This window comes from Diospyros lotus, chromosome 12 (assembly GCF_014633365.1).
Source record: "Diospyros lotus cultivar Yz01 chromosome 12, ASM1463336v1, whole genome shotgun sequence".
NCBI classification, from domain to species: Eukaryota; Viridiplantae; Streptophyta; class Magnoliopsida; order Ericales; family Ebenaceae; genus Diospyros; species Diospyros lotus.
This window is the reverse complement of record NC_068349.1, coordinates 36,687,358-36,700,772: the sequence shown is the minus strand read 5'-3', so window position 1 is coordinate 36,700,772 and position 13,415 is coordinate 36,687,358. Positions and strand designations below refer to the sequence as shown.

General features: G+C 36.7%; 1 protein-coding gene across 10 annotated transcripts in view; it reads right to left on the bottom strand.

Annotated features, from left to right (window-relative positions):
• Positions 1 to 13,415, bottom strand: part of LOC127786952 ((+)-neomenthol dehydrogenase-like) — an 89,821-nt gene that overhangs the window by 40,184 nt on the left and 36,222 nt on the right. For 3 of the 10 annotated variants that reach the window (XM_052314751.1, XM_052314749.1, XM_052314750.1), the window contains 3 exons: positions 10,781 to 10,873; positions 5,594 to 5,776; positions 5,053 to 5,433 (listed from right to left, as the gene is read on the bottom strand). The exons of the other annotated variants lie outside the window; for them this stretch is intronic. In XM_052314751.1, the coding sequence (XP_052170711.1) occupies positions 5,053 to 5,433; positions 5,594 to 5,776; positions 10,781 to 10,873 (657 nt within the window). Of the gene's footprint in view, positions 1 to 5,052; positions 5,434 to 5,593; positions 5,777 to 10,780; positions 10,874 to 13,415 lie in introns of those variants that run through there. 10 annotated transcript variants of the gene reach the window in all.

Genomic DNA, 13,415 nt, shown 5'->3' with positions numbered 1-13,415 from the left:
GTAATGATTATTTGGATTAAATAAAATCCAAAAGAAAATGGTAATTAATCACCATTAATGCTTTGAAAAATATAGGGATTTAATTAAATGAGAAAGGAAATAAAAATTCAAGATAATCCAAGGGTGGAGGATTATTCTTGAAAATGAGAAGTGATCTAAGGGATGAGATAAAATTCTTCAAGTTGGCATGGATTGCCAAGTGGATTGAAATGGTCTAAGAGGAGAGATGAGGTGGAAGGTGGAGATTAAATCTTCAAAGAAATTCAAGGGCTAGGATTTTGTCTTCCCATTAGGCATGAATTGTGCTTTTGGTGAAAGGTTAGCATTTATTCTCTTAAATTCACAAAGATTTAAGGGTTAGCATCCATTCTTGAAAGTGAAAAAATTAGTATAAATTGGCAAGTTAGGAAGACAAGTCTTCCTTTGGCCATTTGAAGAAAGAAAGAAAGAAAGAAGAAGACAAGAGAAAAGAAAGAGCAAAGGTAAGCTCTTGGTTTATTCTTATTAAGGTGAGGAGAGTCTTCTTATTCTTTCATTTAATCCAATATTCAAGAAAGCCTTTAGTCATCAAAGTTTTGTTTTCTCTTAAGGATTGAAAGCAAAAAAGATCTTGAAGTTAAAGATTGTGGAAGATCTAAGGGATTTAAGGTAAGGGATAGTCTCATGGGATGGTGGCTAGCAAAGTTGTAAGTATGATTCATGAACTCTTATGTGTGCATTGGCATGTTGTTTGTGCTCAAAGACCTATAGCCATGAGGTTGTGTGGGGTAGGGTAGATTAAAGCCTTAAACCAAGGTGGTTGTGAAGATGTGGGAGCCCTATCCATGTTTCATTGCATGCATTGTGTTACAGTAATGGAAGGATCCAAGAATCATGTCCCCAACAATTAAGCAAATCTCCTCAAATCATAATCACATGATTTTAGGCAATCCCTCGATTGTAGATTATGGTGTAAATGGAATGTTTGACTTTGTTATTATCTTGTACAGAATATTGTATAAATTCAATATGAATATCACCACCAGAAACTGTGGTGGATTTTCTCATTACCTTCTCATGGTATCAGAGCATTTTGGATTAACCTTCCTCGATCCAATGGCTTCCAGCACCTTTTCCTCCACTTTGTCTTTCAACACTATGGTCCATCTCTTAACCATCAAATTATCCTCCTCCAACTATCTTCTTTGGCCTAGCCAAGTTCTACCTTTGCTACAATGCCAAAACTTTCTTGGATATGTGGATGGCTCTCTCCAACCTCCACCTGCTACCATTGGCTTAGGTTCCACTGCTACTGCCAATCTGAAATTTGTTGAATGGCAGCAAACAGATCAATTGATCATGAGCCTTCTTTTTGCTTCGCTGATGGAAGAAGCTTTCACATCCTGCTCTTTGAATAACACTCAGGACTCCGACTGGTATACGGACACCAGTGCCACGACGCACATGACTCATGACGTTGCCAATTTAGACTAGGCTGACACGTACTCTAGTAAGGACTGTGTTATTGTCGGTAATGGGGCCTTTCTCCCTATATCCCACACTGGTACCACCTCTCCCACTTCTTCTCTTACTTTAAAAGATGTTTTAGTTGTGCCTGGCCTCACCAAAAATCTGATCTCCATTAGTATACTTACATTAAATTTCCCTTTCTCCATTACTTTTACTAATGATCGCTTTATCATACAAAATCAAGTCACAAGAAGGGTGGTGGTAACCAGAAGACGTGAGAATGGACTCTATGTGCTTGAGCATGGACATTGCTCTTTAGTTTCTATTTCCTCTAATAATTGCCCTCGAGCCTTTTTTGATGTTTGGCATGCTCGGTTGGGCCATGTGCTCCATTCTACTATTTCTCTTCTACATAAAAATCGTCACATATGTGTGACTTCTTTGCTTCCCAATCCCTCTGTTTGTTCTAGCTGTCAACTTGCAAAAAGTCACTGACTTCCCTTTAAATAGAATGACAAATGCGCCTCTCATGTGTTGGATCTTATTCATTGTGATTTATGGGGTCCATCCCCTATCAATTCCACCTTAAACTTTAAATATTATGTGATATTTGTTGATAATTATTCCCGTTTTACGTGGCTCTATCCTTTGAAATTCAAATTTGATTTATTCAAAACTTTTATTCAATTTCAGAAGCTTGTAGAGAATCAATTTTCTGTTAAAATCAAAATATTTCAAAGTGATGGAGGCACTGAGTTTACAAATCACACTTTTCGAGATCACTTAATCAATTCCGGGATTCGTCATCAAATGTCATGTCCTCACACACCTTCTCAAAATGGTCATGCCGAGCGTAAACATCGTCACATAACTGAAATTGGTTTAGCTATGCTTTTTCACTCACATGTTCCTTTAAAATTTTGGGTTGATGCTTTCAGCACTGCCACTTTCACGATTAACCGGTTACCCACGCCTACTCTTGATGGACTATCTCCATATGAGATTTTGTATGGTAAGCCTCTAACTTACTCCATTTTTCATTCATTTGGTTGTCTTGTATTTCCCTATTTACGTGATTATACTCCTCACAAACTTGCCCCTCACAGCCGCCCATGTGTTTTTCTAGGCTATAGTATGTCTCATCATGGCTTTCGTTGTCTTGATCAATCCATTAATCAAGTCTTTATATCCAGGCATGCTATTTTTGATGAACTTAATTATCCCTTCAAAGGAAATCCATGCTCTCGGCCCTTGTCTAATTCGCCCATTAGTGCATTTCTTAAGTCCACTACTCGCTCTCAGGCTCCATTATCATCACCGCCCAATCCGCTATCGTTTCCATGTGGACCTTGTTTAACTGACAACCCTGTTAATCTCGTGCCCTCTTCTGTTTTACAGGATACTTCTGTCGAGATGCCTCCCACTCCTGAGCATGGGTCTTTTTCTGACTCTACTTTCTTACTTGCTAATCTCTCTCCCATTGCAGAAGTCCCCTCCACACAAGCCATAGGCCATAAGTCATTTCTTGGCATTCATCCCATGCAAACTCAAGCCAAGTCAAGGATCTTTAAGCCCAAACATAGCTCTTATTTAAGTCAAGTTCCCAATTTTGGCTTGCTACATTCTTTGCTCACCATTCGTGAACCCAAAGGCTTTAAGTTTGCTACAAAACATCCAAGTTGGATTGCTGCCATGGATGAAGAGATTAGGGCTCTTCAAAAGAATCATACATGGGATCTAGTTCCAAGATCGCCCAATAAAAATGTTGTTGGCTCTAAATGGGTCTTTTGTATTAAATATTTATCAGATGACACTGTGGACTGTCTCAAGGACCATCTGGTTGCAAAGGGGTATACTCAGCAACCGGGTCTTGATTTTCATGACACTTTTAGTCTTGTCGTGAAGGCTTCTACTATTCGGGTTATCCTCTCTTTGGTCATTTCTAACAATTGGCCTCTTCGTCAACTCGACGTGAAAAACGCCTTCCTCAATGGCTTTTTACAGGAAGAAGTCTATATGGACCAACCACCTGGCTATGTTGATTCCAAACATCCTACACATGTTTGTCGGCTTCGTAGGGCTCTCTATGGACTCAAGCAAGCCCCACGTGCTTGGTTTCATCGATTTAGCTCTTTTCTCTTGGTCATGGGTTTCACTTGTAGTCGTACTGAGTCCTCGTTATTTGTTCTCTCCAAAGGTGCTGATTTGATTTATTTATTACTCTATGTTGATGACATTGTGGTCAATAGCAACAACTCGTCTCTTCTTGCTGGTTTCATTAGAAAATTGACTCGTGAATTTGCTACCAAGGATCTCGGGTCCTTGAATTATTTTCTGGGTTTGGAAGGCCAAAGGACCTCTGTTGGTCTCTTTCTCAGTCAAACCAAGTATGCTCATGAATTACTGTAGTGTGCCCAACTCCTCGATTCCAAACCAGTTAGCACTCCAATGGTGGTCGCTCAACATCTATCGGTTGTTGGTCCCGACTTTGATGATCCTTTTCTCTACCGATCGCTTGTTGGAGCTCTTCAATATCTCACTATCACTCGCCCCGACATCGCTCATGCCATTACTGCTATCAGTCAATATATGCATAAGCCATCGGTCTCTCATTTTCAAGCCCGTAAGCGAATTCTTCGCTATGTTAAAGGAACTCTTCGGTTTGGACTGATTTTCACTCCATCTACTTCTCGGGAGATCCTTGCTTACTCTGACGCCGATTGGGATGGGTGTCCCGACACATGTCGATCACTCTCTAGTTATGCAATTTACCTTGGTGATAATCTGGTATCTTGGAGCTCTAAAAAGCAACTGACAGTGTCTCGCTCCAGTTGTGAATCAGAATATTGGGCATTGGCTCTTACCGCTGCTGAATTTAAATGGCTTATTCATCTCCTTCGTGATCTTCATGTGCCTTCTAACTCCTCTCCAGTATTATTTTGTGATAATCAAAGCTCAATTTTTCTTGTTGTTAATCCAGTTTGTCACAAACGCTCTAAGCATATTGATTTAGATTATCATTTTGTGAAAGAATTGGTGGCTTCCAAAGAGCTACAAATTCGTTACGTTCCTACTCATCTCCAACTTGCAGACGTGTTCACAAAGAGTCTTGGCAAATTTGCCTTCATTTTTTTGCGATCCAAGCTACGCGTCCAAGATTCTCAGTCACTAGGTTTGCGGAGGGGTATTACAGTAATGGAAGGATCCCAGAATCACGTCCCCAACAATTAAGCAAATCTCCTCAAATCATAATCACATGATTTTAGGCAATCCCTTGATTGTAGATTATGGTGTAGATATAATGTTTGACTTTGTTATTACCTTGTACAGAATATTGTATAAATTCAATATGAATATCACCACCAAAAACTGTGGTGGATTTTCTCATTACCTTCTCACATTAACATCACATTTTATGTTCATGTTTATTATCATTGCACCCTTACTGAATTTAATAGCTCACGAGGTTTTTACCCTCACATATAGGTTGTCAAGGGAAGGGAAAGTTAAGGCTTATTGTCATTGCATGAAAATGAAATTTTGGATGTATGTTTGATATTTATTTTGGGTATTGAAAAATGGAGGAAAGTAGGGCCAACATCATTAAAAGGATGTGACTTCACCCATGGAGAAGAAAAAGCTAGTAGGGCCATCATCGAGCAGGAGGGCAAGCTTCACTGGACATTTAACACCTTCTTCTACACTCTGGTGGTCGGTATTTCCGTTAATGTCGGTTTTGAGGTAACCAGGGCAGACGCAGTTAATCCGAAAACCCGGGTTCTTCTTCGCGAGGATTCTCGAGTAAGCGTTCATGGCAGCTTTGGACATTGTGTAGGCCGAGAAGACGACAGGCCAGCTTCTGGTCTCCAGTGATCCTGCTTTGAAATCTTGCAGGAACTCATCATTTATCAGCTCGTCTATCCTCTTTTTTGTAAGGCTTTCCACATCATTCAACACTGTTCTAACCCACTCGCCTGGTATGTTCTAAAATAAAGATTTTTCGACCATATTTTGAGATAATCAGTTACAAATCTAATACCCAATGTTAAGCCAAATCTGAGGGGGAGAAATGAAAATGGCAATAGGATTGTTCAATCTTGTGATTTTTATAGTTCAGGGGCTGCTTGGGTTACGAAGAAGGTACCTGTAACTGCCCTGCTCCAGAAGAAACATTGACGATCCTTGGCGAAACATATAGCTTCAGAAGTGGGATAAATGCTTCGATCATCCTCTTTGCATCGTAGTAGTTTGTTTGCAAGTATGCTTCCGCCATCTCATAAGTCTGAGTCATCACTTTGGTCCCGTGGTCATGGATCAGTGTTTGAGGCTGAATCAACAATGCCATGTCAGGCCTTCATCCAATTAAGTTGGGTCCGATATATAATTTCTAGTTTGTCAATCATTTCTATCTATGCCATGTTAAAAGGCGAAATATTCACAATCCTTGGTTAGTTAGGACACATGTATAAGAACTTGAATTCAGGCTGGGAGCCAACAAGAAAATGATCATGTGACATGTTAAATATATATATAGATGTCTAGATATATATATATATATATATATGTATATTGCTTAATCAAGGCGATGCAAAAATAGATTAAACCCAGCTTCAAATTTTTAGATTATGAGATTAAAAGATAGTTTATGTGATTTTTCATGTCCTTATGAGATATGGAGCACACAGAAGATTTGCACATTTGAGAGATTAAGGGGGGCACTAATAGAAACTTGGATTAAATAGCATTCTCCCTAGGGAAAAAGTGGATTAAATAGCAAAGAAGTGGGTTGTGATTGAAGAAGTGTTTTATACAGGGGTATGGAGCAATCTCAGGTCTTATAAAATTAGGATTCATACAGATAATATCTATCTTAACATTTTAGAACTTGATAGTGTTGGTCCCTTAGGGTATGACTACTCAAGAGGGGAGGTGAATTGAGTGATTAAATTTTTTCTAAATTTTAATAAATATTCTCGATTAATGATTTTATTGAAAAATATATATTTGATAAATATAATAAATTATATTTGAGATTAATAATAAATGTAAGCTATAAGATATAACAAAAATAAATACAATGAGGCACAACACAATTTATAGTGGTTCGCTGTCTTCACACACACCTAGTCCACTCTCCCAAGATCTAACCACCCTTGGGATTTCACTAAAATAATTTCATCAAAATTTTCCACACTACCTTACCTTGGAAACTAAATACACACCTACATTACAATGGATTCTAGGCAACCACTACACTAAGATTTTCTCCTTAGATCACATTGGAAACTAGATTCATCTAGATTTTAACGGATCTAGGAAACCTATGCAATACTCAATAATAATTTAAATATTATAAATAATTTGTCCACATTTAGACACAAATAAGCAATTAAGAACAAAAAATATAAGGCAATAATATTTAAATAAATAAATTTGTAACCTCAAATGGAGAAGTTCAGATTTGTCATAGAAGATTTGAAGAATTTTTCTCCTCTTGCCTTGTGGCTCTCCAATGGATATACAATAATACTTCGAGAGCCTCAGATTGCTTGGATGTTTTGCTTGAGAGCATTCGAGAGCTTTCGGGTGCTTTGGATATGCAATAGAAGTATTTGGATGCTCAAAAAATGAGTTTGAGAGGGTATTTATAAGCATTTTAGCCACTAAAGAAAAAGTTAATATAAAATTTAAAATTCAAAAATTGTTTAGCTTTTCTCAAACAATAAGAAAATATGTTTCACCTTTAATTCAAAATAAATTTACTTTTTGCATGAGAAATCAAGATTTGAAAATTCAAATATAAGCTTTTGAGACATAAATGATTAAAACAAGAAAAAATGTCTAAAAACAATATCCTTTAATTTAAAATAAATTTATTTTTTTGGTATGATTAATGGAAAATATGTTTAAAAACAATTATCCTTTAATTCAAAATTTGAAAAATCAAATATAAGTTTTAGAGACATAAATGATTAAAACAAGAAAACATGTCTAAAAGCAATTATCTTTTAATTCAAAATAAATTTACTTTTTACATGAATAAGAGAATATTTATATTATAAAAATATTTTTGTTAATCATCAAAACTTAATTAATATGAGCAAGTCGGCTCAACAGATAGGATTAAAGCTTTTATGGATAATGTTTATTCTAATATTCTAAAATCTTTTTAGAATTAAAATTCTTTATAGGTAATTGCCTATTCTTTTCATAGAACATTCAGGGAGATTTTCGAATGTCAAAGTTTTTTAGTTTGTACGTTGTGTATAACTCCTAAACAAGAAAATTTAAACTTTTTAGTTCAAAAAGTTTTTTTGAACTTTTAGATTTTTTTAGTCTTTTTGATGAAAATTTTCTAATGACAACAATATTCATTTGTAAAGAAGTTAATTAATAATTATTTTCTATGAATACTTTTAAATTATCATTACTATCTAATTATGGGATTTTAGATAACTCATATATTAGAGTGAGAGAGCTTTTTCATGCATTCTTTCTAGGATTTTACTATTTATACATTGCAGGCTACAAACACATGTGCAAATAACGAAAATATCTCTCACCCAATTGCAAATTTACATCCTTTTCCCTTAGTTGCCTCATCTCTCCTCTCTCTCCCCTTCCCATGGTTGCCTCCAACAATTGCCAGTTACCTCGCCTCTAATGTGTCAACCGTTGCTGTATCCTCCCTTTCCATGGAGGATGCAGCGGTGGTTGGAGCATGAGAGATGAGACGATAGGTGGTTGCTGGAGGCGGCCATGGGAAGAAGAAAGAGGGTAAAATTGTAATTCTTTATTTTTTTGTAGCCTGTGATGTACAAGTAGCAAAATCGTTCTTTCTTATGTAACTTAACCTTTTGGTTAATACCAACTCTGGCAAATTGAACCTTTCAATCAATACCAACTCTAGAAGATTGAGTCAGCAAAAACATTTTATTAGATAATAATGTTATAGTGGATGTGTAGTAATATAAGAAAAAATAAAAATAAAAACAAAAATATATGTAATAAAGTTGGAGTGGCATATGTTGAAAGTAAGATGTGGGAGTTATGATTAAGAAGGTTTGAACATATAATAAGAAAACTTATAATACCCCATGTTTGTATGAGGTTGCCACGTAAAATGATATGGTCTTGATGAGCGGTCTGAGATAAGATTTATGGTATCAATAGAAATCGAATTGGGAATAGTTTTCGGTACAGTTAAAATGCAGTTGCCATTTAGGCTGCAAAATCGAATTGTCATTAGGGACTTCCAGGAAGTCAACAGAAACCTAAGGGGGCTCCGATTTTTCGTAATGATCAACCTTTCAATGGTTTTGAGATAAAACGATAGCTCGGTGAGGACACTGGGGTAGAATTGTCATTATCGAGTAACTTTAAAGTTATTAATTTTGTGTTTTCGGTATTGTAATGCAAATTAATTTGAGATTTAAAGGCATAGTTGCAACAAAGATATTGCTCAAGTGAAATTAAGAAGAAAATTGGGGTTTATGTGTAATTTCCTTTAGTCTATGTATTTATGTAATATATGCTTATATATATAAATATATATGATGTGCGAAGTTGTGTGCGCGTGTATGGGTGTCATATCTCTGCAACTCTAAACCCTTCCCTGCAACTCCATGGCCTGCAATCTCCATGCTCTGCAAACGTGTGGCTGCAATTTGAGTGTGTTACATGCAAAGAGGGATGGCCAGGCAGTAAGGAGAGTCCGCGTATCACTACAAGGAAAAGGGGTATTGCTGGCGAACTTTTCCCGGCGGTTTGAACAACTGTCGGGAAAACACCATAATCCCCGGCGGTTTTCAAAATCGCCAGGGATGTTTACCCATTACTGGCAGTTTTTAGAAACCGCCGGGGATGTTTACCCATTACCGGTGATGTTGGCCCATCCCCGGCGGTTTTAAAAACCGCCGGGGATATATGATTTATATACCCCGCGCGCCCCCGCCCCAGCCCAAATTAATCTTCCCCTCACTCCCTTCTCTTCCAAAATCCCCCCTGCAAACCCTAGCCCTCTCTCGCTCGCTCTCGTCGCTGCCTCCCTCGCCATAGCTCACTCTCAGTCGCTCTTACCATCGCTCACGCTCAGTCGCTCTCGGCCTCGCTCACTCACTCTCAGTCGTTCTCGCCATCACTCACGCTCAGTCGCTCTCGGCCTTGCGAGTCACGTTGTCTCTCTCGCTCAGTCGCTGCCTTTCTTTGAATCATCAGGTAAGTTGAATCACTAGAATTAGTTCAGATCCTAAAATTCATATTATATAATGCTTCATTAGACCACTATAAATGTCCTGAAGAATCACTGGATTTCGCAGTGAAATGCAGTAACTTGGAATGAGATTTAAGCATTTGTGGTGAGAAATACAGAGACTTGTAAATATAACTTGCTAAAATGCATTATGGTGTTTGATACTTCATAAACCTGTTGCTGCTATCAAAACTCCAAATATTTGTCTTGTTTTAGTGGCATAAGCAAGTTGCTGAAGTCCTCTACCTATGACTTTTACAATGCGACACAAGCATGAGTTTAACACATGGCAAGCCATCAAAATTATGCATACTTCATTAAACTTGTCAATATACAGAGCAAGAAACAAGAAGTCTCCTGTAATTAGTTAAGTATTCTGTAATATTGCTATGTCCCAATGGTGCAGGTCTTTGTAGAAAGCCCGGACACATGATATTAATACTTCAGTCATTGGACCGTTGCAAGTTTTTAGTTAATTTTTTTAAACTTGAAAGTTAATCGTGTAAACTGTTAATATTAGATTCGATCTAAAGTTTTGAAAGCCTATGACCCCAATAAAATTTTAGTTTATAGGCTTACCTAGGGCCCCCAAAATTCTAGGGCCGACACTGAATATAGTCATGCATTCTCTTTTAAAGCCTTATGCTTCGTGTCATCAAATTAGGAAGAAATACAAAAATGAAAAATGATGAAAAACTTTTATTTTTGTAATACTGCTATGTCCCAATGGTGCAGGTCTTTGTAGAAAGCCCAGAAATTTACAGTGGTCTATTTTTTATTTAATTTGTTTCATTAAATTTAAGGAGCATTTTTTTTTTAAATGTTTCATCTTTCATCCTACTGTACAAGAATTTTAGGTTCAATCATCCTATTTGGTTTAGGAAAAGTGGTAACACATCTAGAATGTAGGTTTTCTCAAATAGAAATCTCCATTTTTAGGAACACTAAATTATTGGGATGACAATTGGTCCTGACAGATGATTATACATACTAATATAGAGCATATAAAAAACTTGAAAGAAGTTCAAGCAAGCAACTTTTCAAGAAAGGGGATAGTTAGCAATTCTAAAGTTCACTAACCTGATGAGCAATATCTGGGCAGTAATCAGCAGGGTTTCTGTTATTTCTTTTCAAAAAATTGGCGTGATCATTTGAGTTCAAAAGCTGGTAAGTCTGAACAAGAATGAAAAAAAATTTATTAGAGCACAGATGGTAAGGTAATTAAAGCACAAAAAAGAAAATAAGTCTATCAAGTAATATAAAATTGCATTGAAATATAAATGCACCAAATTTCTCAAGACACAGGTAAGAAAAGGCTACTGGAAGAAATCCAAATCACATATGTTTTGATATGTTATTTAAGGATGTGGTATGTATATATGTTTGTTTTTAGCTTTCTATGTTTTGATATGTTATTTTTGTTGAGTTACATAGATCTTATCATATGCGCAGCGGAAATTAAAATTTAATTTGGAGGTATCCCGTTTTTCAGAAATTATGGTTTAATAAAACGAAGGTATAAACGAAAAATACCTCTTTGATGAAATCTTATTTCACCGTTAGATTTCCCGCCGTATAATCCTCCAAGTGTAGGATGCCGAGTCGGTCCACCCGAAATCACTTCTATTCAAGAATATCAAAGAGAGAAGATAAGTAGAAGAAATTTTTCACAAAAATTTCTAACTTACCTCTTGGATTCAAGAACACTTCTCCAAAATTCTCTCTACATTCAAGTGAATCAAGAAGACACTTATAAGAGAAAATAAGAGTTTGGAGCTATTTATAGTTCCAATTAAAAACTATTCTTCATTAAATGGGTTGGGCTTCTCAAGCCCATTCCATTTAATGCAATTGGACCAAGCCCAATTCAATGGAATTTATTTGAATCCAATAGTGCCATTGGGCCAAGCCTAATGTACTAGCAAAAGGCCCAACCCAATCTATGATTAAATAATTACATTCATAATATAATTATTTAATTACTCTTATTTATCCAATAAATAAATGCACTATAATTAGTAATTATAAAATTACTAATTTATTTATTTTCTCTTTGAAAGTAATTTCTTTTTGGGTGGGACTTTCTGGGTCCACAAATAAATTGGCAACAAGAATAATCAACAATTAATTCTCGTAAATCATGAGTGACATCTAGCAATATATCATGATTACCCAATTTATTGTGAAGCGGGTATTGTGAATCTTTTACTACGTTACCATACAATACGGTCCTTCTATCATCCTATATCCCGACAAGATATGAGATCATGGTCAGTAGGTCGAATCTCTTAATCTTGTCATATGACCAAATCCAAAATCAATCTTGACAAATTATGACACAACCCGTATGGAACAAATTCCATCGTCATATTACCTCGGCCAAGGATTTATCGTCAAGTGATTACTGGATCGCATAGGATATCTTCCTCATAAATCTCGAGGTGATAGATTCCATGTCTAATGCACACATACCTCATGTATCACTGAATCAGGCACATAGATACGTATGATTATCCTTGATTAGAACAACCACATGATATCGTTGATATCCTAATCCACCAATACACAGATATCCATGTCATCTCAGGTCTAAGGACTAGTTGTAAAATCGCAGCTAACATTAAATCATTGACCCGTGAGAAATAACCCATGTGATTTAATGTTAACAGTCCCGTTCAGTGAACTCGTTCTTGTAACGAGCACCCACTTATCTTCCTTCTATAGCTCATACAGAATGGCACGAGACTCACCAACCTTATCTTTCAGTATCTCATACTGAAACAAGGAGGAAGACAATGTGCTGGCCTTTACGAGTTGCTATCATCCATGATAGGAATTCTATGGCCAGGAACGTGTTTATAGTATAACAAATTGTGGATTATCCGTAACTCGTATTCTTAACACTTAAGAATGGTATCCACTTCTTATTATACTAATGGATATATGTTTTATAATTTAAACCATATTGCAATTTAAATAAAAACATAAACTTGCCATTTAAATAATATTTAAAGAATTACAAGATCGAGTCCCTTTGTGTCACTGGAACTGGTCTTTAGGGCTCATATCTAACAATCTCCCACTAGCACTAAGACCATTCAGTGTGGTATCTCATACCCCACCTATCTAGATGAAAATCTAGTTGCTTCTGGTTCATGGCCTTAGTCAGTGGATCTGCTGCATTCTCTGATGTATCTATTCTCTGCACATTGACATCTCCTCTACCAATGATCTCTCTAATGAGATGGAAGCGTCTTTCAATATGTTTGGACTTCTGGTGAGACCTCGGTTCCTTAGCTTGCGCTATGGCTCCATTGTTGTCGCAAAACAAGGGGACGGCAGACTTTATAGAAGGAACCACTCCAAGTTCTGTCACGAACTTTTTGACCCAGACTGCTTCCTTTGTAGCATCCGATGCTGCAATATACTCAGCTTCTGTTGTAGAATCGGCAATCGTATCCTGTTTGGAACTCTTCCAACTGAATACTCCTCCATTGCAGGTAAACACATATCCAGAGATAGACTTTCTATCATCAACATCTGATTGAAAATCAGAATCTGTGTAACCCTCCACTTTCAGTTCTCCTTCACCATAAGTAAGGATCAAATCCTTAGTTCTTTTCAAATATTTAAGGATATTCTTAACGGCAATCCAGTGTTGCTCACCTGGATTAGACTGATATCTGCTTGTAACACTTACAGCATGAGCAATATC